At 42.8% G+C, this 22,935-nt stretch overlaps 1 protein-coding gene and 1 long non-coding RNA gene across 2 annotated transcripts; one reads left to right on the forward strand and one right to left on the reverse strand.

The window, feature by feature from the left end:
• Window positions 1-22: 22 nt before the first annotated feature.
• Window positions 23-14,818, reverse strand: kdm5a (lysine demethylase 5A). The gene is made up of 28 exons (XM_084910688.1): window positions 14,670-14,818; window positions 14,128-14,205; window positions 12,648-12,770; window positions 12,212-12,382; window positions 11,761-11,946; window positions 11,368-11,446; window positions 11,166-11,257; window positions 10,873-11,031; window positions 10,501-10,620; window positions 10,230-10,388; window positions 9,618-9,799; window positions 9,252-9,414; window positions 9,042-9,161; window positions 8,746-8,940; window positions 8,473-8,654; window positions 8,218-8,342; window positions 7,936-8,086; window positions 7,653-7,773; window positions 7,270-7,446; window positions 6,811-6,989; window positions 6,393-6,711; window positions 5,726-6,286; window positions 5,457-5,615; window positions 4,977-5,105; window positions 4,735-4,882; window positions 4,379-4,599; window positions 3,717-4,190; window positions 23-1,291 (listed from the first exon to the last, which is right to left on the reverse strand). Exons 1-28 carry the CDS (start codon window positions 14,814-14,816, stop codon window positions 986-988), a joined length of 5,226 nt encoding a protein of 1,741 aa, XP_084766814.1. The 5' UTR covers window positions 14,817-14,818; the 3' UTR covers window positions 23-985.
• Window positions 14,819-15,504: 686 nt separating this feature from the next.
• On the forward strand, window positions 15,505-21,354 carry LOC146369108 (uncharacterized). Its single transcript, XR_014797412.1, has 2 exons — window positions 15,505-15,618; window positions 18,723-21,354. It is a non-coding gene; the product is annotated as an uncharacterized LOC146369108 (long non-coding RNA).
• The last annotated feature ends 1,581 nt before the right edge of the window (window positions 21,355-22,935 follow it).

The raw sequence follows: 22,935 nt of genomic DNA on the forward strand, positions 1-22,935 counted from the left end.
AAAAAAAACAACAACATTGCAATTTGTACTTATTTGACTAGGAAGAATTTATTAAAGGTGAGAAACAAAACAAAACAAAAAGCCACAATCCATTGGTTTAACTGTCTTAAAAGCTATGTACATTATAAATAATTCCACTACAATACAACCATTTGTTTTTCCTAGTCAAGACCTACTTATTGAGATGTTACTGTCTCAAGGGCCTGGCAGAGGGACAGAAGGGGAACTAATGTCCTGGAGCTGGGAACAAATTTGTCTGTTTGCCACTGAATACAACAGCTGGAATAAGTGAGTGTTTGACTGCAGGTAAGTTATTAATGCCTTGTTACTGCTGAACTGAGGACCAGGATGAAGACGGCAGGTTTTTCTAGACCTAAACTGCTGTAGGGGGATTATACAGAGAGGCCACAACATTAAATCCATCTGCCTAATATTTTGTGAGTCCCCTTTGTGACATCAAAACAGGTCTGGCCCTTTGAAGCAGGGTCACAGGACCTCAGAGGGTGTCTTCCGGTTGCGGGCGCCAAGATATTGCAGCAGATGCAGCGATAGGGCTTATTCTGGTGCATCCTGTGGATGGTCCACTGGACTGACATGTGGGGAGGCCATTTCAACACCTCGAGTGTAATGACGAGCTGTTTGTGAACAGGACCTCTGTCATACAGGAGCAAATTAGCCACATTTGGGTGGATGTTAACAGTATCACCCACATGAATACCGATACCAATGGCTTCCCGGCTGAGTGACGCACTGCAACGAGATGATCGAGGTCATTCACTTTACTCGCCTTTGGTTTTTAATGTTGTGGCTGACACATGTAAAGTCTGTTTGCAGATCTCAGCACTCGGAAACAGGATCGTTTTTCTTGTGCTTGACACTCCCAACAGTTACAGGAACTGTTAACTTGTCTTGAGGTTTAAAAAACTAGCCTGGATACTGGGCATATTGTGAAGTTCTCTGTCATTGGCCCATGTTTTTTTAAGTGCTAACTGCCCTGCTGAGAATCCTGCTGTTGCTGATGTGATGTCGCTGGGTTTAAGTGAGAAGCCGATGACCAGGAGGCAATCACTGATGACGATGGCACACTCTGCACGCTGCTGCCGCACATTGACGTTGTCAGCACAACGACGCTCTCCTCCGACACCTCCTCGACGGTCATTCCTCCACCGGCGGCCTTCCGGGAGCAGTCCATGCAGATGTAGTCCTCATTCTCGGCCATCTCGCATGACACACCCACACAGACCTGGTGGAACCACTCGTCACAGCCGCCATCACACTGAACCCAGTCGACCTGGGAAATAGGAGAGAAAAGAACAAAAAACCCACGTGATGAATTCAGAAATGTGAGTGAGTGAGACAATGACAATGACTTTGTCAAGCAAGACACTAAATTCAAAGATAATATTTAACAGCACTCAATCGCGTCAGTCTGGACAGTGAAACAAACTTGCTTTTTTCACCACAACAACAAATTTGAAAAGAAGCTGCAGCTTTAATTCAAGAATTTTAATGAAAATACTGCATTAGTAATTAAAGAAGTCTGTTTCACAGCTACAAGTCAGTCACTGTTCAACTAATGTTTGATGTTATTTACTGGAATACATGACTACAACAGAGTAGATCATCTTGGACACACTTCAATTGTTCATTTTCAAAACATTAGAAATAACAAAACAAAAACAAATGTATTTACCAGCGCAGCTAGAAAAAAAGTGGTTTTTGCTGTAACATGAAGCTAAAAATTTGAAGTAAATTATTATCATTTTCTTTTAAAGGTTACCTTCCTTTCAAAGTAGCGACTAACACAGCACTATGCCATCGTTTTGGGCTACAGTCACGAGTATGATTAACTGATGATTTATCCAGGACAAAGGACAGAACTGTAGGGCTAATGATTCCTCAGATTTGATTGGCTGCGCAGACTCAAAAGGAGAAGAAGACTAGCCACTGGTTAACTTTGTGCAGTCTGCAGTAGCGTTTCTGATCAAGACGACATCAGGTGGCCTTGTTAATATGTTATGTCTAACTCTCTTTGAGGTGTTCCAGTGCGGTTACCAGCTGTTACTATTCAATAAAAAGGTACCCGATGTTCATTGTGAGAAATGTTTGTTATCCACTCTGGTTTAATAAAACAAACACACATTCAGTGGATGACACCACAATATTTCCCAGTCTCCTCAGATGGAATCATCAAACTGTCGAGCGGCTCTGTATGCAGACTGATGTTCCGTCTGACACCATGCGAACATCACGACACAATCATGGAGACCTACAGTTTAACACTGAGTATGTTTGATTTCGTGCAGTCAATATGGGCTTAAGGGAATTTCACAGTGCAGAACGTCAGTAGATACAGAGCCCTGACAAAATCCACATCAAGACTTTGAAAGCTCTGCTCGTGCTTGCTGTACAGCTAATCATATGGCAGCAAATCAACTGCATTTAGGCGTGTAGACAAGGTCAACATGACCTGATGCAGTTCAACTTGAGCATTAGAACAAGGAGGAAAAGGTGATTTAGGTGAGCTTGAATGTGACATGTTGTTGATGGGCTAGGCTGAGTATTTCAGAGACTACTGATCTGGGATTTACCCCACACAACCATCTCTAGGGTGAATATCTAGTGAGCAGAAGTTCACTGGGAGAAAATGCTTTGTCGATGCCAGAAGTTAGAGGAGAATGGGCAGACTACTTCAAGCTGAAAGGAAGGCAACAGTAAATAAAACCATGTCCTGACCATGCCACTTAATGACCACCGTATACACACTTTGTATATGGCTTTGTAGATGGCTGCTTCCAGCAGGATTACGCACCATGTCACAATGCTCAAATCATCGCAAACTAGAATCTTGAACATGACAAGGACTCCACCAGTCACCAGATCTCAGTCCTCTAGAACCCATTTAGTGCATGGTGGAACGGGAGATATACACCATGGATGTACAGCTGACAAATCTGCAGCCACTCTTTGATGCTGTCAGATCAATATGGACCAAAATCTCTGAAGAATGTTTCCAGCACCTTGTTGAATCTATGCCAAGATTCAACAATATTGAGAGCTGAGGTGCATCCAACCAGGTACTAACAAAATGTATTTGTAGACATAAAATTCTTCATAATAAACTATATTTCAGTCCTATTTCAAGGACGTAGATGTGGTCTACTACCTTGAATCATGTGAGATCAGTTTAGTTTCCTTGCTCCCCAGGTTTGAGTCCACATTTAAACCAGGTGAGCAGGGAATAACCTCTGAGACCACGATGGATCACAATAAAGTAATGACACAAAATAAGATTAAGAATATTCAACAATTTTTCAACATATTATATAATGGTAAAAATGGTAAATGGCCTGTATTTGTATAGCGCTTTTACTAGTCCCTAAGGACCCCAAAGCGCTTTACACAACCAGTCATCCACCCATTCACACACTGGTGATGGCAGTGTGTGAATGGCAAGCTACATTGTAGTCACAGCTGCCCTGGGGCGCACTGACATCATTAAGATTGATGGACACAATCTTAATGTTAAGGTTGTGTCCATATAACATCTATGATTTCCCCCTTGTACCCCTTTCAACACACATCTGGATCTGCAATGGTGAAACTCTGTCGCAAGTGCCTTGAGGCGATTGTTGTTGTTATTTGGCACTGTATAAATGAAACTGAATTGAAATGTTAGTTAGTTAGCTATGGAGGATAATGACAGGTGTGCTCACCTTATCTTTACACGGCCTCTGGCAGTTTTTGGCTGCGCACACTGCATTCTCATCATTGGAGTCCTCTGCCCCCGACCAATCATACTTCGAGGGAATGTCAAGAATCTTCTTCTCCTTCCTCTTCTCCATCCCCTCCCTGATGGCCTCTGCCTTTGCGGCCGCTTTCTCTTTCCTCTTTCTCTCCTTCTCCTCTTTGGCCAACCGTTTGGCCAGTTGCTTCATTTCCCGATTCTTTTCCAGGTTGATTTTAAGTTTTTTCTTTTTGGGTTTACCCCCAAGGCCGAGCTCCAGACCCACCCTCTTTAAGTCTTTGGACTTGGGCGGTCGGATATCTCCCATCGCCGAAGTTCCACTGGCAGCTGCAGCAGCCATCAGCATGTGGTGGTGCTCGGCTCTTTCCAATTTGCGTTTCCGTTTCTTCTCGGAATCTTTGAGCTTGATCTTCAGAGGCTTTTCAATCAGAGAGTCGTCAGGCTGGAAAGAAAGGAAGGGGGAGGGGGAAAAAAAAGAGCAAATGAGAGCGATCACTGCCATTTCTTATTCTGTATTTACTGCATACATTGTGTGTAATTACACCATCAGAACAAACAAAAATGATTAATCTCAGCATTAAGTCCCTATCCAGCTGTGCAATCAGGTTGCATAATGGCTGAACTTCCTACCTCCATGACCTGCAGGAATCTCTCCTCAGAGGGTGGGTGAGTGGCCTGCAGGATTCTCCAGATGTGCTGGGTCTCATCCAGGGACACCTCCAGCAGGTCTCCAAGCATCATCAGGTCCTCCAGCTGGGCTTTAGCCTGCGGGGACAGCTCAAGAACAGGTGGCTCAAGGCTCCGAGGTACCAGCGGGGTCTTCCTGGGCTGCTTTCTGGGTGTACCCAGATCTGAAATGTAAATATTTTGAGTATGAAATGGGAATCTCCCAAGGAGTAGTTAATGTAATTGTTTATTATGCAAATAAATGCCAAGAGGGAACAGACTCAAAGCAAAGGGATTGTATTAAATAAATGCGGCCTCACTTTGAACACAGGACTTGGAGGCTGAGGAGTAAGCGTGCTCGACACAGAAGGAAGGCGTGGCAGCCAGCCACATGTGACTGACCACCTCCTCTGACTTCACGGGAATCTCCTCATCACAGAACAGGTAGGGCTTCACCTCACCAGGGTCCTGGAGCCAAACAGTCATACAACAACAACAGAAGAAGTCAAAATAAAGTCCTATGACACCCCAATTTAAATCACACAACTGATGCCCCCCATACCTTCATGTCATATCCGTAAGTCTCCCTGATGTCTTCGTCTGAATCAGTTTCCTCGTCGTCGTAGTCCACAGAGGGACGCGGTGACGTGGCTCTGCTGAAACCAGACTGCTGGAAAGTTTGGATATGACCCTGGGAAACACACACAAACACACATGTACTCTTTAAAATTTCTTCTCACAGGAAAGGTTTTATCTACTGAACTTATCAAAGAAATAAAAGCAAAACAGCAATGATTCTTCAGCTTGTTGTTGAATAAGAACTGTTTTGCCTGATAATTTCCCTAGAGGGTAGATTTAATTTCAGGTTTCAGCTCACCAGTCTGAAATGTGACCTTTCAGACTGCTAAGCCAATCCACTGGCCTTTTTATCTTTTTACAGATTCCTGCCCTCTGCTGGTGAAGTGCACATTTACATCCAAAGCATCAATCTGTATCTCAAAGAGAATTTCTAACCATGCAAAATTATTAATGATCAAAGTACCTGTAAGTCAGGATTGGCAGCGGCTTTCTGCAGCTCAGCGTTGATGATCTTCTCCGTTTTCTCCCTCGCAGCCTGCTCGACCATACGCTGACTCAGCACAGACAGCTTCGCCAGGGCCGAGGACAACTCCTCTGTGGCCAGAGCTTGGCGTGCTCGGTCCTGTTAAGAAAGTTTAACCAACATAAGCGCAGGTAATAAGCAGAGACCAAAAGAAAAAACACTGAGAAGCTCGGATGCTACCAGTTAGGCATTGTAATTTATATGCGTACCTGCCAGCTCATTGCCCTCTCAGTCAAACACTGCAATGCTTCTCCTTCTGGCAGACGCACTGGCAGCTTCTGCAGTGAAACTAACAATGACAGAATGGTCTCTAATCTCGGCCTCCGTGATCGCTGGCACAGCGGACACAAGAATTTGGAGTCTTTACTATTGCTCTGCCAATTCACACCAATCTTCTTCTGAGATCCAGTCTTAGGCAGAGGGACGCAAGCTCCGTGGAACCAGTCTTTACAAAGTTCACACTGCAACATGAAGCCGCTGGCAGTCTTTCGACACAAACAGAACTTGACCTCCTCGATGCGATCTGCCATGGCCATCTTAGCTAAATTTGCAGCTCGGAGTGAGTGAATGGACTCCACTTCTTTCTGCTCTTTGGCTTTGAAAGCTGCTACAACAGTGGAAGGGTCCCGCACCTCCTCGTGGTTCTCCTCCAGATCACTCAGGGTGTCTGGGTCAAAGCCACCCCTCTCCTTTTCCATGAGCTCCTTAACACGCTTTCGCTTGCTCTTGCTGTTGCCGTATACGCCAATGTCCACACGAGGACTGAGGACCTAAGAGATATTTGTTATAATTATCATACAGACTTTAAATTAAAGACATTTAAATATTTCTGCATCTCAGCCACAAGTAACATCAAATGTTTCCATGACAGCCCACCTGGAGCAGTGTGTACGTGGAGTTCTTCTTGAGGAACGTGCGAGCAGTCCTCTCCCTCCAGGCTCGAGCTGCAGCTACCTGAGACTCCACCTGAGCTAGCGGATCGAGCCGCACAGGGATGGAGCGGCCCCTGGCCAGCAGGCTCTCCAGCTGATCCAGGTAAGCATAGCTGCTGCCGTTTTGGATGGCCTCCACCTTGGAGGTCCACTCCTTGGCCTTTTGCAGGGCCTCTCGGAGAGCCAAAATATTTGGTAGATACGCTGGGATGTTCCGAGCTTCCAGCACAATGCTCTCAAGCGTTGCCATGCTGTGACGAGGTCTAAGATTATAAGAGCACAAACAAATATGTGAACCGTCTGATTTTAAAAGGTAGACTTTTATGGGTAATTTAGACCTCCATTCACATGTGAAACCTTACCTGGCCTGCAGGCAGGCGCGAGCTTTATCCTCCCATCTCTCTGACACGGTAAGGATTTCTTGGAGTTCAGCCATGGCCTTCTCCACGGCATGGTGCGGTGCCAAACCCACCCCAGAGTCGATCAGCCTCTTCATGAGCTCCAAAGTGACGCGGTGGGGCTCAGCAAGGGTGGCACGCACCTGAAATTTGATGATGTTCTCAGTCTCTGTTTTGCTCAATCTTTTGATGTTTATGATTTTGACTCATATCTGTCACTGCAAAGATTTTGCTTCCTTTACACTGGCACAGAACTACTTAGAAATCTAAATAGTTCTAACAATATGATAACATTCTACAGAAACAGAGAGCAATACGATGTTAGTCTTAAGTTGACTCCTTTTCATTTCCGCTTGGTAACAAAAGTGGAAAACCTTGTGTTTTTGCAAGGACAACAACTCATATCGCCTGATGTGGGCTCACCTCATCAAGCCACCGGGCCTGCTGGAGCTCCTGTTTGAGTCTGGGCAGCTCTGGCAGCTCCACATCCAGGCCACTGCCCAGATCCAACAGCGCCTGCAGCTTGGAGGAATCTGGCATCTCATCTGACAGCGCCACCTGGGCCCGTTCATGAAAGTCCTCCACATTCTCCAGTAACTCCTGGCAATACGGGCAGTGACAGACACATTTAGAGGTAAAGGAAAAGTAGGAAATGTCAGGGAGTGGTTTAAGAGTATTGGTTGAATGAGCGGGGGGAGCAGAGAAAATTACACAAGAGAGGCAAAAACAAAATTTAAAAAAAAAACCCAAAACAAAACAAAAAAACAATTATAATTGGGATCTATGTATCGACACATGGAACTAACTTTGACTTGTCGCGCCTGGCTGATGATGCAGGGTAGCCTGTACAGCTGCTCTACGAACGCTTTCAGCTCATCCACAGTCAATTTGGTCCGATTGCGATTGCTCTCAGAACGCAGGCGGCTACTGGAGATGCACACAGAAAAAGAGGGGAGAAAAAAACCCAAAGATTTAGTTCCTCTTTGAACAAAACCACCTACAAAATTAATACTGAAAAGACTTTTTAAAAAACTGATATCAGGCCCAGTAACTTGCGAGTGGTAAATCAGCACAAATCATTCTCCTGACCTGTGCCTCTGCTTGCGGCTGAGCAGCAGCTGGGCTACAGAGGAGCACGTCTCTGCCTCTTTGACCATCTCCCTCAGGCGACGGAACAAAGCGTTCTCAGGATACTTTCTGTCCTCTGCGTCCTCGAGCAAAACTTTGAGTTCAATGAGATCTGTGAGAGAGCGACAGAAAGAAAGAGCAGGAGAAAACAAAGATGAGAAAGGATTTAGATATAATAAAGACATAAATAGCTAAATTTAGGGAACAAAATGCTTGTAGTTTATAATGCAATAAAACAGAGACCTTTTTTGTTTTTCTGGTCTGCAGCCAAGGCTTCTGTGACCCTCTTTGCCCAGGTATCATAAGACTGAGCCCGAGTCTTCACGCCATACAGCATGGAGGGGAACTCCTCCAGATCATAGCGATACCTGGAATGGATTGGACAAAAACTGCACATGAAAATTTGTTTTAAGAATTTACTACCAACACAAGCTTGTGCAACTCTTAACATGATTAAAGTTTACGCCATGAATTAAAAAAAGAAAAAAAAAATCCCACCTAAGACACTTGTCGCCAAGAGGACAGTCACAGAGATCTTTTGCGTGGTGGAGACAAACCAGTCGGTCTGGGCTGCAGGAACAGGTCAGCGCAGACAGGAAACAGGTGGTCTTACACTTGTAGCACTGACGCTCATCGTCCGGAACGAGTTCAAAAACCTCCAGCTCGGACGACAGTACCCCCTGTTGGCAATGAGGAAAGCGATGCTCAAATAATCAGAATGGGTTGCATTACATGTATAACATCCACAAAACAAAAAAGAAAAACATTCACCATTTCCTGGACAGCCTGTCTGAGTTTTGTTTCTTCATCCATCATCTCTTGCATTTCTTTATAGACGGCAGCAGCCAGCTCCACGTCGAGGCTCTCGGGATCTGCAGCCATCTTGCAAAGCAGCTCCTCGTGGGAGAAAACGCAGTACCGGTGGAGACGCCGGTAATGGGCGACACACTGACGGCCCATTGGCAACTGAAGAATGGGTGAAAAACGAGCAAAGTTTTGGCAAAATAATATACATAAAAAATTCAATATTTAAAATAAAAGAGGAGTTTGTATTTTTGCTCCCTCACCCAATCAGCTGTGCAGAAATTAACAGCCTCTGCAAAGTTGTAGCCCTGGTTAAAGCCGCTGTGGTAGGCCCGGGGAAAGGTAACCACAAACTCCCCGGCACACTGATTGGTCCTGTACACCTGAGGAGAGGAACATATATGTAATAAATAAAGCTCTCCACATGAATATTTAACCAGATCAAATTCCAACCCAGAGTACGGGCTACGTACAGGGACACCATGCTCCATGAGGACGTTGGGATTCATGATGGTGACAAGCTGATGAAGGAGGTCAGGCTGGGAGTCAAAAAGCTCTGGAGCTAACTTTTTCATGACAGCCTCTAATTTCTCTGCTGCAGAGGCCGGGACTCCATACCAAGTCTTGGGTTCTCCCCTGAAGAACAGAAGGAAGACATCAGAATGTTGTTTTAATATTTAGGGCTTCTATTGTACCATAACTCCACAGAGCAGACATAAACATAAGATCAACTATAAAAGCCCTACTGAAGCAAAGGATTACCACTGACATGCAGAATTTTGTTTTCATCAACACTACTACTTATCTGCTGGTTCCAAAACTATACTTCATAAACTTGCCAGTGAAGAAAATTGATGGAGTAGCTCCAGTGGTCTTCGATGTGCCAGCAGAAGGAGGAGAAACACATGCCCACGTAGAGCCAGGGTACCTTCATGCCTGAGATGTCCACGTTGATGTGGGTGAGCACAGATTGCTCCAGCACTGGCATGTTGTTCAAGTTCCAGCCTGAGTTTGCATAATCCTAACAGGAAAGGAAAAGAGTGCTTCTATTCAGAGCAAATATGAAAGTATTAAATAAATAGACTGGAGGCTGGAGTTTGCTAGATGGAACCACTCAATAAAATACTAAATAAGATGATGTGTGTGCAATTAAAAATCTTTAGCAGAATATATGAGAAAATGAGCTGACAAATGTGCCTCCCCATCAGTGATGGTATTTGGGGGGGAAAAAAGAAAAAGAGCAGAAAAATATTACTTTTATTAGTTTTTTAAACTTGACTGTCCACTCTACAAGTGTTTGACACACTCTAGGTAACCCCTGTGTTGCTTTTTAATTGGATTACATACACAGTTTACTTGAACAATACTGTCTCTACGTGTTACTTTTCAACTTTTGTCAAGGCAACACATCACCACGTTACGATATTTACACTGTGTAACCATCTTCTCACCTCCTCATCTCCCATCAGCCTCCTCTTTCCGTCCCTGACAGGGAATCCGCTGCCGACATCCTTGGAGCTGATGTCTGCTCCATACTCTACGATGACATCCTCCTCAATGCTGCTGACCAGACGCCAGAACTCCTTCTCCACCAACTCTGTGGGGACCATCTGAGGAGTATAAGATGGATCTTATGACATATCCTGTTTTAGATCTTCGCTGAAAGGCTTGAGAGCAGCATCCGTTTACTCATTCTAGCTCTACTGAGTAGATTTCACATACATGAACAGGCATGTTGAAGTAGTCAGACTTGAAGTGGTCGGCCATCTCTCCGAAGCTTTGCAGGCTGTACTCCCTCACAGCTTGCTCGAAGCCAAATGCCTCCCTAGGCTTACTGCATTCCTGTGTAGGAGCATGAACAATTCATTAGAGTTACTGCTGTTGATGCCACGCCGATTTGAGTAATTAAACTTTAGGTTGGTTGCTAGAAACAGACTTTTGTCTCTCTGTTCTATATATTTCTTTCAGTCTTCACCCGTATACTTGGTATGATGAGTACTATAGTAACTGTAAGAGCACCAATCTTTGACATGAGAAACATTTGTGGTATACCACAGATGGCTCAGGGAGAATAAAAGCACATTCAGCGCCTACCTCAGCAACACACTTAGGGCACCGCCAGTCTCCTTTGGGTACGTCCTGCAGAGGTGGGATCAAGCAGAAGGTGTGGTAGCTGTCGTCACAGCCATCACACAGCAGGAGCCGGTCCTCTTCGTCCCCTCGTCCACACACAAGGCAGAGATAAAGGTCGATCTGAGGGTTAGCGCCACATTTTTATTTTATTTTTTTTAAAGGGAAAACAAAACAAGATGCAAAAATTGTTGTGGTATTGAATAACATGGTTAATTTTGACACTGAACACAATGAAATGATGAAATCACACTCACAAAGTTGACCTCCAGGGTCTCCTTGCGTGGTCTCATCTTGATGGCGAAGGCCTGGGCTTTGAGGTGCCGCTGCTTCTTGTTGAATCCATCATCTAAGTGAATTGGAAAACTACAGTAAGAGGAGTGGCTCTTGGTTTTTGTGTTTAAAAACAAAACATAACAAAAACAAAGCCTACACAAGTCAATCGAAATTTTTGTTTACCAGCTGATACGATCTCCAAGCCGACCATCTTGGGACTCGCTCCAAAGATTTTAAGGGTTTTTGGCTCCTTGTTTTCCCGCTAGAGAACAACAACAATAACAGCATTAGACTGTGAAACAAAGTGATCCTGCTAAATGTTAAGACACAGGCATTCCTGACACAGTGAGAAATCTGGATGTGCAGAGGGAATGCCAAAAGTTAACGTGTCAAGCACTTTTTTTAAACTTTTATTTGGGGGGACATGACCCATTTGCAACAATGTTATCAAATGTTACACTCAATGAAACGCATTAGTAGACAAAAGATAACCAAGAGCTCATGGCATTTTTCATTTTAGGTCAGCGTGGGTTACAAATTCAACTCTGAGTTGATGTCTGAGCAGCTTCACTTTACCTCTGATTTCAGGCGCCTGGAGCGTCTCTCTGGCAGTAGCCGCTCTTTGGTTTGCAATCCATCACCTTCTCCATCTTTATCCTTCTCATCCTCCTCATCGTGCTCCTCTTCCTCTACAGCCTCCTCGCCAACTCCCTCATCTACCTCATCCCCATCATTTCCCTCATCATACAACCTTTGGAGGCCCTAATCGGAGGCAAAATGATCACTGAATACTGAAGAAAACCAGGATGTTATTTGGCCCAAAGGCTATTACAAGCTATTAGAAACAGAACATTTATATACAGTATGAAGTGTTTTTGGAGAAACTTCTATAAGTACAATACATATACATGCAATTTAGACAAGAAACCTCAGAGGATCTACTTATGATGGTCTAAAACACATTAGCTGTAGTTTTCCTCCCAATTATGATATAAAATGCAGTTAAACAGCATTCAGCACCACTCACAGTTAGTGTGGCCCCAGTCTGGAAGAGCTCATAGGGGTAAAGGATCCTCTCATAGTGAGAACGTAGAAGAGACCCGGTGCCTTTTCCAGCAGGGTAGCCCATTCGGCTGGCCACCTTGGACCATAATTTTTCTTTACACACCGTCTCAAAGCCGCCCTCGGATGACACAATCTTTAATGCACACAAGGAAAAATGTTTTTTTTTTAGCTCTTACCACTTAATCTATCTAATCATCCAAAGTATTTTTTTAACATCATAAGGTAAAAAAAAAAACATTTTTTTGTGCTGCCAAAGGGTCCTTATTTACAAAAGTTCACTAAAAAAAAAAATAAAAATCTATTTTTAGATTAAAAAACAAAAATCTGAACACAAAACAAAAACAAACAAACAAACAAACCAAAACAAAACAAAACACATCCATGCTGACTGGTTCCACCTTGCTGAGCTGGTAGAGATCCAAGAGTTTCCTCTCCACATGAGGGAATCGAATCTTAGATCCCTGCAGCTCCCAAAACTTTGCAATTTGATCCAGAAAGTTGAGCTTTACGCGAGTGAGCGCCTGGAAAAGCAGCAGAGAAAGAGCAAAAGGACAGATTAGAAAAATCAGAGGCTGGTATTCATTTTGTTTCCACATTTTGGTGCCAGGAAAACCAAGAAATTTGCATTGGGGGGGAAAAAAACAACACAAAAAAAAACAACAGTATGTCCAGACACCTGATCTATTTCGACAACTTCCATACATAAATACTGTTTGAGATCAGTAAAAAAATAGGTAATGCAGTCTGATAATGATCATCTGCGCATTTCTAATATATATAAAACAACATTGCAGCTGTCCTGGTGCCCTGAACTGAAACAACACATATCCAAAATTTGACTTTAAGGGCATCCATGACATCAAACGTTGGACACAATTAAAACTAAACTGAAAAAAATAATAATGCAGCTTTTTGTTTTGTTTTAATAACCTTTTCCTAGTCACAATAAAAACTGCAGTGTATTTTTCCCCCCTGAGTGAGACTTTTCTTTCTTGGTGTCCACATCTCCTCAGACCCGACATGGTCTGCCCCCATTCAGGTCCAGTCCAAAAAGTCTACATAGTGCCTGTACCACCTCTGACAACTGAGGAAGTTCGGGGTCTCTCCAGTGATCCTCAGGACTTTCTATGCAGGCGCTGTGGACAGCATCCTCAAACAGAACACTGCATCCTGGTATGGGAACAGCTGTGTTAAGGATCAAAAAGCTCTTCAGAGAGTGATCGATACAGCAGAACGCTGCTGCACGACTGCTCTCCCCTCCCTACAGGACATCTACACCTAGAGAAGCTCAGATATTGAAGGACCCGTCCCAACCAACTGTTCCATCAGGCAGAAGGTTCCGCACCATCCGGGCAAGAACAGAGAGATTCAAGATAAGCTTCTATCCCCAGGCCATCCGTGTCCTAAACCAGAACATGCCGCCCCACTCCCCACCGACAGCATTCATAAGTGACTGAGAGAGGACTTATTCTCAACACATCCCAACCTGATTCTTCTCGCCTTTACTACAGCACTAGACACTTTAACACCCACTGCACAATGTACATTTTTAGATTTTCAATTTAAACATTTCCAGATTGTTTTATTTTATTTTATTCACTTAATGTACATAATTCACTTACTTACTGCATATAATGTGGTCTTTTGTATAATTCACTTAATGTACATAATGTTCTCTCTTTTTGCACAGTCAAGGAGTGTGTCAGGACACGTCCCACTGCGTGTTGTACTCATAACTATGCATGTGACAAATAAAGGATCTTGAATCTTAATTATCTATCATACACACGGCCAAAACAGTAACAATAATGGCTTCAGTCTCATTATAAACAATGACTGGAGTTATTTTATTTATTCATTCATTTGTGGCAAACTCACCTCAAGTTCATTCAGCCTTTGCACCCGAGGAGTGAACCGGAAGTTGCGTACATCACAGGCAAACGGAGGCTGCCAGTCCTGATTGACAACAGAAAAGAAATATTGCATTCACCAAAACAACCTGAGCAATGAGGAAATCATTGTGACAACACGTGACTAGTTTAAAATAAAAATAAAAATGTATCTGTTGCATGTGTGCATGTAGACGCCATTAGGCCCAATGTCTACCATCGTTCCACTTTAACTTAGCTAGCCACCACTTTAAAACCAAAACACCAGGTGGGAGTGAGGAAAACAGCTACATTTTCTTCGCACTTCCGCCCACAATTTTTCTGAACAACAAACGGAAAGCAGTGTCAAAAATGTTTAATTAAAAACTGAAAAGAAACTGAGCCTCGTTTGACCTCTATTTAGACTAATGGCAACTAGTAGCGTCGCTGCGTTTCGTAAAATCCACGCAGGCCCAAAGTAAGCCAGCTCAGGATCACAAAGAGACAACAAACCAAAAACCTCTGCAGACTTTCAGTTTTATAAAAAAATACCTGAGGGGGTCGGATTTTGCAGATGCCCGTCTTCTCTGCAATAGGTCGGATCTTGTTGATGAATCCCAAAGGATCCGAGAAATCCTCCCAACTCGGCTCAAACACCGGGCATTCAGGAGGGGGCACGAACTCCGCAAACGCAGACATATCGGCGTCCGTCCAGTGACACAGTCTTTAAAAAAATATATCAGGGATAAAAGTGCGCAAAGTTGAGCCTCAGGAGTCCATAATTGTGTTAGCTGCAATTGTTTCTTCCTTCTTCTTCTTTAGTGTCCATCGTGATTCTTCCAATGTCCCCAAATAACAAATCACGTCAGTGACAGGAGCATCCCAGGGGCGAAACCTAATGTGGTGTGAAAAGTGAAAGCAGAAAATACAACAAGAACCGAGTCAATGATGCATGTCACTCCTGTATCCGTAAACAGAGGGCCAAACCAGGCCGGGGTATCGCCACCAAATCCTCCCCCTACCTGGGACGGAGGGCAGGGTCAGTCCAAAAACGCCACCATTGCTCCTCTCAAACCAAAGCTTCAGGAGGAAAAAAAAAATCTGCGGTGAAGACTTGGCCGCAGACGATTTGGAAAAGAAGTTTCACAATACCCAACACACAAAAACACTCCGTCTATTATGTTAAACAAGCTAGCATCGCTTCTGCACTACCTGGGCAGTGCATGATTTTTTTCGTGAGGATGCATTTCCAACAAACTTATCTAAGGTTAGCTGTAATGTTCACTAGCTAACGTAATCACGCTAGTGAACTCGTCGATGTCCTCCAAAATAAACTCCAGCCTCTTCGTCCTCCTACTCTGGTGGCACCAGTCAAGCTTGAAAACAACACGGATAAGCCTAGTACCAAGCGTACACTGTTGACTGTTTCCTTCTCTCCGCACATCAGCCCCCATTCATTGAAGCATTTGAGGCGACGGAGAACTAGCACACAGCTAATTTGGTAAGCTAAAAGAAGCTTAGCTACCGCTTCCCGTTGCGCAGCTAACATTGACGTTAGCTGGCACAGTCGGCTGAGAAGAACGGTCCTCCGTGGTTTAAGCAGGTTAAATGAAATCGCATATACAAAAGCAATACTCTCTTTGCTTTGTTTTACCGGAGTCAGCTTTCCGTATATTTAAACGTCGTCTATACCTATTGTAGTCGGATTAGCAAACGTGCTAGCTACAACTAGCAAGGAAAGGGAAGAGCTCTTATGGTGCTTTCATGGACACTCGGAAAAAGTTTCACTACTTTTGAATTCATTGCTGTTTTTTCATCTAACTTTGATGCTTGCGTGAAGAAAATATATTTGGTAACAAGCGCTAATAAATTCATATTAGTTGTAAAAATCTGCTGGATTGATTGCTGTCACAGTTCTGCATTTAAGCAAAGGTGTTGGAAAAATCAGCAGTACGAATGCGGTTGGCGGTGTCAGTAATGTATCTTCGAGCAGATGTCGGTTAGAGGGGATCTCCTTAATGTGGCACACACTCAGGCTATCAGCACAGCAGCCCCATACGCCTGTTGATCACATATTTTGTTTATACATGCAACGTGTCAAAAGAAATTTGGTTGGAAGGCAGCTTGTTTCAAGCCGTGGGTAAACTGGGTATATAAAAGCTCAGCAAAAGATAAAGAATGATTATTTGTAATTGTGCACTTAGTTGATTCCAACAATCCAAATGTCTGTAAATGAGCATGTCTCTTTATTGTGTTAGACACTTTGTTGCTGAAGTTGAACATATCTGCCACTAGTTTACATAGGCCGAGACAGATTAATTTCTAATACAGCATAATTTACTAGAATACAGTAACTGTGTAAATCCTGAGCCACCCCTCATGACTTTATATTGTGCTAAGTGAATAAGTTGCACCAGTTTATAAAAGTATGCATGGCAAAAACAGAGTTTGTATAATTCTTATGAGCTTGAAAGTTGATATTTGGTTCGACCACCATTATACTTCTACACAGGCTGAACTCTCTTATGCAATCTTTCTTCTAATCTCTTTAAATAGTGCTCAGGAATAGTTCTCCGGGCTTCTAGAAGAACATTCCAAAGCTTCGGATGTTGGCTGGCTTTTGTTCTGTTTCAATAATGTTGAGGTGCGGGCTCTGCGGTTACAGTGTGTTTTTCTATCTAACTATACTATATTGGCACAGTGTTTGGGATCACTGTCATGTTGAAAAATAAAACCGTTATCATTTGGCTTCATTCCAGATTCTATTGCATGGTGGATCAAAATCTGATGGTCCTTTTCTGTGTTTCCCTGAAAATGGTCAGGTTTAAGAAGTGGATTGTATGTGTGTGAAAAACAGCCCATGTCAGAGGAAAACTTTGAAAGCCTGGAGAACTATTGTTCAAGGCCACTTTAAATTAAATTACAAGAAACTCTGGCTCCTCAGAAGTAAAATATAAAGAAGTGAAGGCTGTCTCAAGTACATAAGAATCCAAATATTATAACATAACATGATCCATGTCAATTCTAAACTACTAAATAAATAACAGCTGCAGTGGGATGCACTTTACATAGCATACGGAGTGTTACGTCATCTTCTGAACCAAAAGCTACGTAAAAATCTAAGTTTTAGAATTAGAATTTGATTTTATCTGTTGGTAACAGTGGCTGAGGTGACTGTATTTGACTTAATACAATATTTTATTGTGTTTTTATTTTAAGAAGGATGAACTACTTAGGCTGGCACAGTTGCTGCAGTGGGCTGTATCGTCCCCTCATAGCATCAGGTCCTGGCTTTAAAACCAGGATTTATGGCTAGCTTTATAGTTTTCTGATAGCGGTTTTCTCAACACACATGCCAAACCCTCTGCACAGTATGGCCCAGTCACCAGCTTGCTGTCAATGAGTTAAGCAGGAGGGATGACAGGTAGGTAAACAATGCCAAAATGTGTGACTGTATTGTAGCAAACAGCTACTTAAGTTTCAAATCTGTGAAACTGACAGTAGGCTACATCACTGGCAGCCTCTGGCTTTTCCTCACAGGAGGCTAGACTGGCAATCGAACAACTAACTAACCAACTCCAGGCAAAAAATCATCAGCCAACTTAACAACATAGGTATTTACCTCTGTTTGGTCAGGACTTTTTTTCTTTTTTACAAGCAGTTAGTCTTGACCAACAATTAAAAAGTGTAGTCTGTCTGCCTTTTTTCAGGGGGGCATTGTGCTGTATATGTGGGGAAGGGGCTTACTGGTGATGCAGTTGGCAGGTGTGGAGGCAGTGTGCTGCACTGTGTGCATGTGGGGAGTGGGCTAACTGGTGATTGCAGTGTTGGTGGGGGGGGGAGGGGGTGGGTGGTAGGTGATGGCAGTGGTGTGTGTGTGTTGGGTGGGGGGCATTATGCTGTATGTTGAGGAATGGTATGTACATGTTATAAGTAAAAGTATATAACATTGTAAAAACAATGTAGTCTAAATGTTACTGTGTTACAGTAAACCTCTGTGGGAAACACTGAAACAACATTGAAAGAAAAATGATCTTAATATGCTGGTAAGAGGGCAAAAGGTGTTTCAAATTACTCTACGAGTCATACATTTGGGTCCAATCTTGCTTTCCACACAGCTTCACATAACAAATTCAAAGCGCATCGAAAAATATCTACCTTGCCATTATACCATTAATTATTACATTTTAATGTGAAGTATGTTTTAAGGTTTGTTTTTAAAACTTTACATTGTACACAATAATCTAGTAGCACTGTAGCACTTAGAGACATTGGCATAAAAAAATTCACAGGCCTGTGGTCAGGTTTCCTCTGCAGGTCAACAAACATTATGGAGAAGAAGCTTTGGTTGGTCAGTTTTTTAAGCTAAACAACATAATAATAAATAGAAGGATACCTTCAAAATCAACGTGGTCAACCTCAATATAGTCAATGTGAAGGTTCACAGGTTTCCACAACAAATATCAGATCAACAAATATTTCAGAAACACTCTGACATGCTAGCAGTAGTATCTAAACTGTATAATAATAATAACTAGAACTCCTCTTTTCTGATACCAAAGTCCATTTTAATGTATTTAAACACAATTTTTTTTCTTTTTGTAGAACCTGTGCATCGAGAACACCTGTATCATTGCGCATGACAAGGTTCACAGTGGACAAAGTCCTCACTCCACCAATGGGGAAACATCATGGATGTCTTGAAGGCCGATGACCGCTTCATGTGAGGATCTTTACCATCTGAATCATGTTTCTCTGATGGAAAAGTACAGTAAAAAAACACTCCCTGTCAACTATTGGCAGCTTTAATGACTCTACAGTGCACCTCAGAGGCACAGAGCAGCAACTGCACCAACTAGGATCAGGGAAACGTTTTTGTTTGGTTTTTTTTGGTAGTTTGAAGCTCCTAAAAAGTGAGTCATCTGTTAGCCTAGATTATCATGAAGCTGTTAGTTTGGTGTAGCATAATGACTGAAAGCAAACAGAGGTGTTAGTGTGTTGTTGTGTAGTTGCTATTCGATCTAACATCATTTATTGCTGTTTTCAGCATGCTGGTCAATGCCATCCAGAGAGCAGGTATAACTGAGCTTCTGAACCAGCAGGTGGCGTTCACCTTCTTCGCTCTCACCAATGATGCTTTCAATGCACTGCCGCAGGATGAAGGCAACAGGCTGATGCATGAGTTTTATTCAACCACACAGCTTCTCTTTATTCACATTCTTAATTAATTAATTAATTTATTTATTTATTTATTTATTTTTGGAGGGGGGGGGGGGGGCGCTGTAAAATAAAGCAGAACAGTGAAACCACACAGCCTCTCATTTGATACCATGTCTCCTGATTCAGCCTCACCTCACATCTGTCTTGACTAACATCTCTGTATGAAAATGAAATTGAAGAATAATCAAATCGTTATGTCTTAGTCTTTCTTACATTTTTATAACAAAAGTTGCTCTGTAATGTTCTCAGATTCTACCTATAACAGTGGTTGTGACTCCATCATTCTAACATTTGGGAATCCTGCATCAACCCCAATGTGATCCAGGTTTGAAACAGAGCTGCTTTCTGTCCAGTTTAACGTGAAGGAGTGAACATTATGTTAAAATGATCTTGTTTCAAGACTGAACTTCAACATCAGCCGTGAACTGTTCAATGAGTGTTTCCCATCAAAATCTAATTTCAGACATAAGCACAAATCAAAACTCATAGTGAGTCTAAATGAAATCAATAATAAGTCACCAATATCATTAGTTTAACTTTTATCAGCTTCAGTTCATCTGAAACTTTGGAAACAGTGAGGACAACCTGTTCTACAAACATGCTCTCCCTGCCCGACTTCATTAAATTACCAGCATTTATTTGGTTAGTGTGAGTGGACTCTGGAACTTCATGTCATGGTTAGGGTTGCTCTCTGTGTTTGGCTTCTTTTAAAGCAGAGCAGGTCTGAAGCTGTGGCTCAGGTGTGAGCTGCGGAGGTGAGTGACAGCAGCAGGTAATACAGGACAGGTGCTGCTCACAGCAAGGCACCACGCAGCGCGCGCCTGGGCAACCAACCGAACGAAGGTGACCCTCAGGCAATGGGGAAATTCAGCAATCAAAGCATGAACTTGTTTGTTTCAGACTTATAAGTTCATAAGTTGAACTTAAGTTCCAAGGTGCTCCCTGGTCCGCCGAGAAATATAATCTCTTCACAGATTTCTAGTTCTTTCCCTGAATTCCCTCACAGTTGGATGCACCTGGAAAACCTACAAAAAGATGCCTGAAAACTTCAACTTTTCCCTTTTGACACAAAGTGGCTCTGCTCCACATTTCTTTGTCCAAGCTCATGAGCCCTTCTCCAAGTCTGAGTATTACGACAAGAGACGTGGAAACCTAATTTCAAAATAAAGACCAACTTTGAGTGAATTTACCTTCAACATTAACAGACATGTTAAGTACATAATAACTTATATCATTTAGTCTTGTTCCACACTTTACATCCAAATGACACACCCTTGTACTCTAGTAGGACCCTGTCAATATCAAGGCCATCTTCTTTTGGATTTCAAAGTAAAAGACCATTTCTAATGTGTGTGTATGTAAATGATGCCGTGAGTGTGTGTACATCTATGGACATCAACTTGATGTTTGCTAAAATGATAACTTATTAATTCATATAGAAAACAAGTTTTTTCTGTGAAAAACTAAAATCAACGCCAGAGAGGGTTAAAATAATTTTATGATAAAGTTAATCACACATTTGATTTCCATGTGTGACAACTGCAAGTGTCCAGAGTGAGGACATACTGAGGGACCCACTGCTGCACATAATCTGTGAGGCTTTGCACCCCTGATGATCCACCAGGACAAACTCAGCAGTGTGTGAGGAAGAGGAGGAGGAAGAGCCAGCAGCAGCTGACAGATGAAGAGAATAGACAGACTGTTCCCTGTTTGTGAAGGACTGCTAGAAATGTTTAAAATAACTCATTGTCTGTCCTGAATCAGTCGTTGTGGCAGAGGTGTGGTCCCGGGCGCGGCTGCAGGGGAGGAGTGGTGCAGTGAGCTCAACGGGGCGGTGCTGGAGATGCCGGTGAGAACAGCTGATGGCGATTTGGACTGATGGTTTTTTCCTTCCCTTTTTATAGTGAGACGGAGAGGAGCGGAGGGAGAGGGAAATCAGCTGGGACCGACAGCTGTCAGACTGTGTTCAGTCATAACCCAGGGAAAACTATAAATAAATGTGGAATCTGGTGATAAAGACCTGTGTGTGTGTGTACCTGTGTGTAGTGCATTTCACAGTCGTATTAGGTAATGTTCAAATAATTTTATCATTCCAGTGTTTTCAGTGTGGGAGAAAGTACTCGGGGCCTTCTAGTTACACACTATGAAAGGCAGCAACAAGTTGTGTGTGTATGTAAATGATGGCGTGAGTGTGTGTACATCTATGGACATCAACTTGATGTTTGCTAAAATGATAACTTATTAATTCATATAGAAAACAAGTTCTTTCTGAGAAAAACTAAAATCAACGCCAGAGAGGGTTAAAATAATTTTATGAAAAAGTTAATTCCACACCAGTTACAGGAATAAAATATTAATAGTAAGACAGCAGGAATAAATAACAAACAGGAGAAATATATACAAAACAAGAAAACGGCACACATGAGAGAAAAGGTCACATGACAGCACAGCATTTTCTACCCACACTTTGAACTGAATAACAAATAACATGTATTTATTAAACTTGTAGACAATGAAAACAAACAGAAATCAGAGTGTAAAATTTAAAAAACTTTTATTGATGTTAACTTTTTTTTTTAAAAAAGAAAAAAGTTATTAAAAAGAAAACCCCAACAGACGAACCCCTCTGAGCAAGCATTGGCGACAGTGGGGAGGAAAAACTCCCTTCCTTTTAAGAGGGAGAAACCTCCGGCAGAACCAGGCTCAGTGAGGGGCGGCCATCTGCCGCGGTCGTTCCAAGGGTTTTCTTAAGTATATCATTTAAAACTAACCAATTTAAAGTTTCCAATTCGTTTTCCAGAAATGTCTGTGAAGGTTCTCAGTCATCCAGGTCATCGTAGTCAAAAGAGCTTGCAAAGAAAAGTGTCTGGACTTCTTTAAGTTGCTTGAAGACGTTTCACCTCTCATCCGAGAAGCTTCTTCAGTTCTAAGGTGAAATGGTGGGGAGTCCCAGATTTAAACCTAGTGGGAGTATCCCCCCAAAGAGGGACAAAAGGACCCCTCACACACGGACCAGTACCTCCTCTTTGACTCCCATCACCCTCTGGAACACAAACTTGGAGTAATTAGGACCCTACACCACCGGGCAGAACATGTTCCCTCTAAGCCTGAAGGAAAAAAGAAGGGACACACACATGTAAAGGAAGCACTCAAAACATGCGGTTATCCTAATTGGGCATTCATAAAGTCAGCAAAGAGGCACAGAAAAGAAGATCAGACACTAGCGAGGGAGGATAAGAAGGACAGACGCAACAACATTGTCATTCCCTATGTAGCCGGTGTATCAGAAAAACTCAGGAGAGTTTTCTCCAAGCATGACATCCCGGTGCATTTCAGACCCAGCAACACGCTCAGACAAAAACTGGTTCACCCGAAAGACAAAACTCCTAAACACAAACTTAACAACGTGGTGTATGCTGTACAGTGCAGCGAGGAATGCCCAGACCTCTACATTGGAGAGACCAAGCAGCCACTTCACAAGCACATGGCACAACATAGAAGAGCCACTTCCACAGGACAAGACTCAGCAGTCCATCTGCATCTTAAGGATAAAGGACACTCTTTCGAGGATGCCAATGTTCACATTTTGGACAGAGAG

The sequence above is a fragment of the Perissodus microlepis genome, chromosome 17 (assembly GCF_051167445.1).
Source record: "Perissodus microlepis isolate ML-2025 ecotype Zambia chromosome 17, ASM5116744v1, whole genome shotgun sequence".
Classification (NCBI taxonomy): domain Eukaryota; kingdom Metazoa; phylum Chordata; class Actinopteri; order Cichliformes; family Cichlidae; genus Perissodus; species Perissodus microlepis.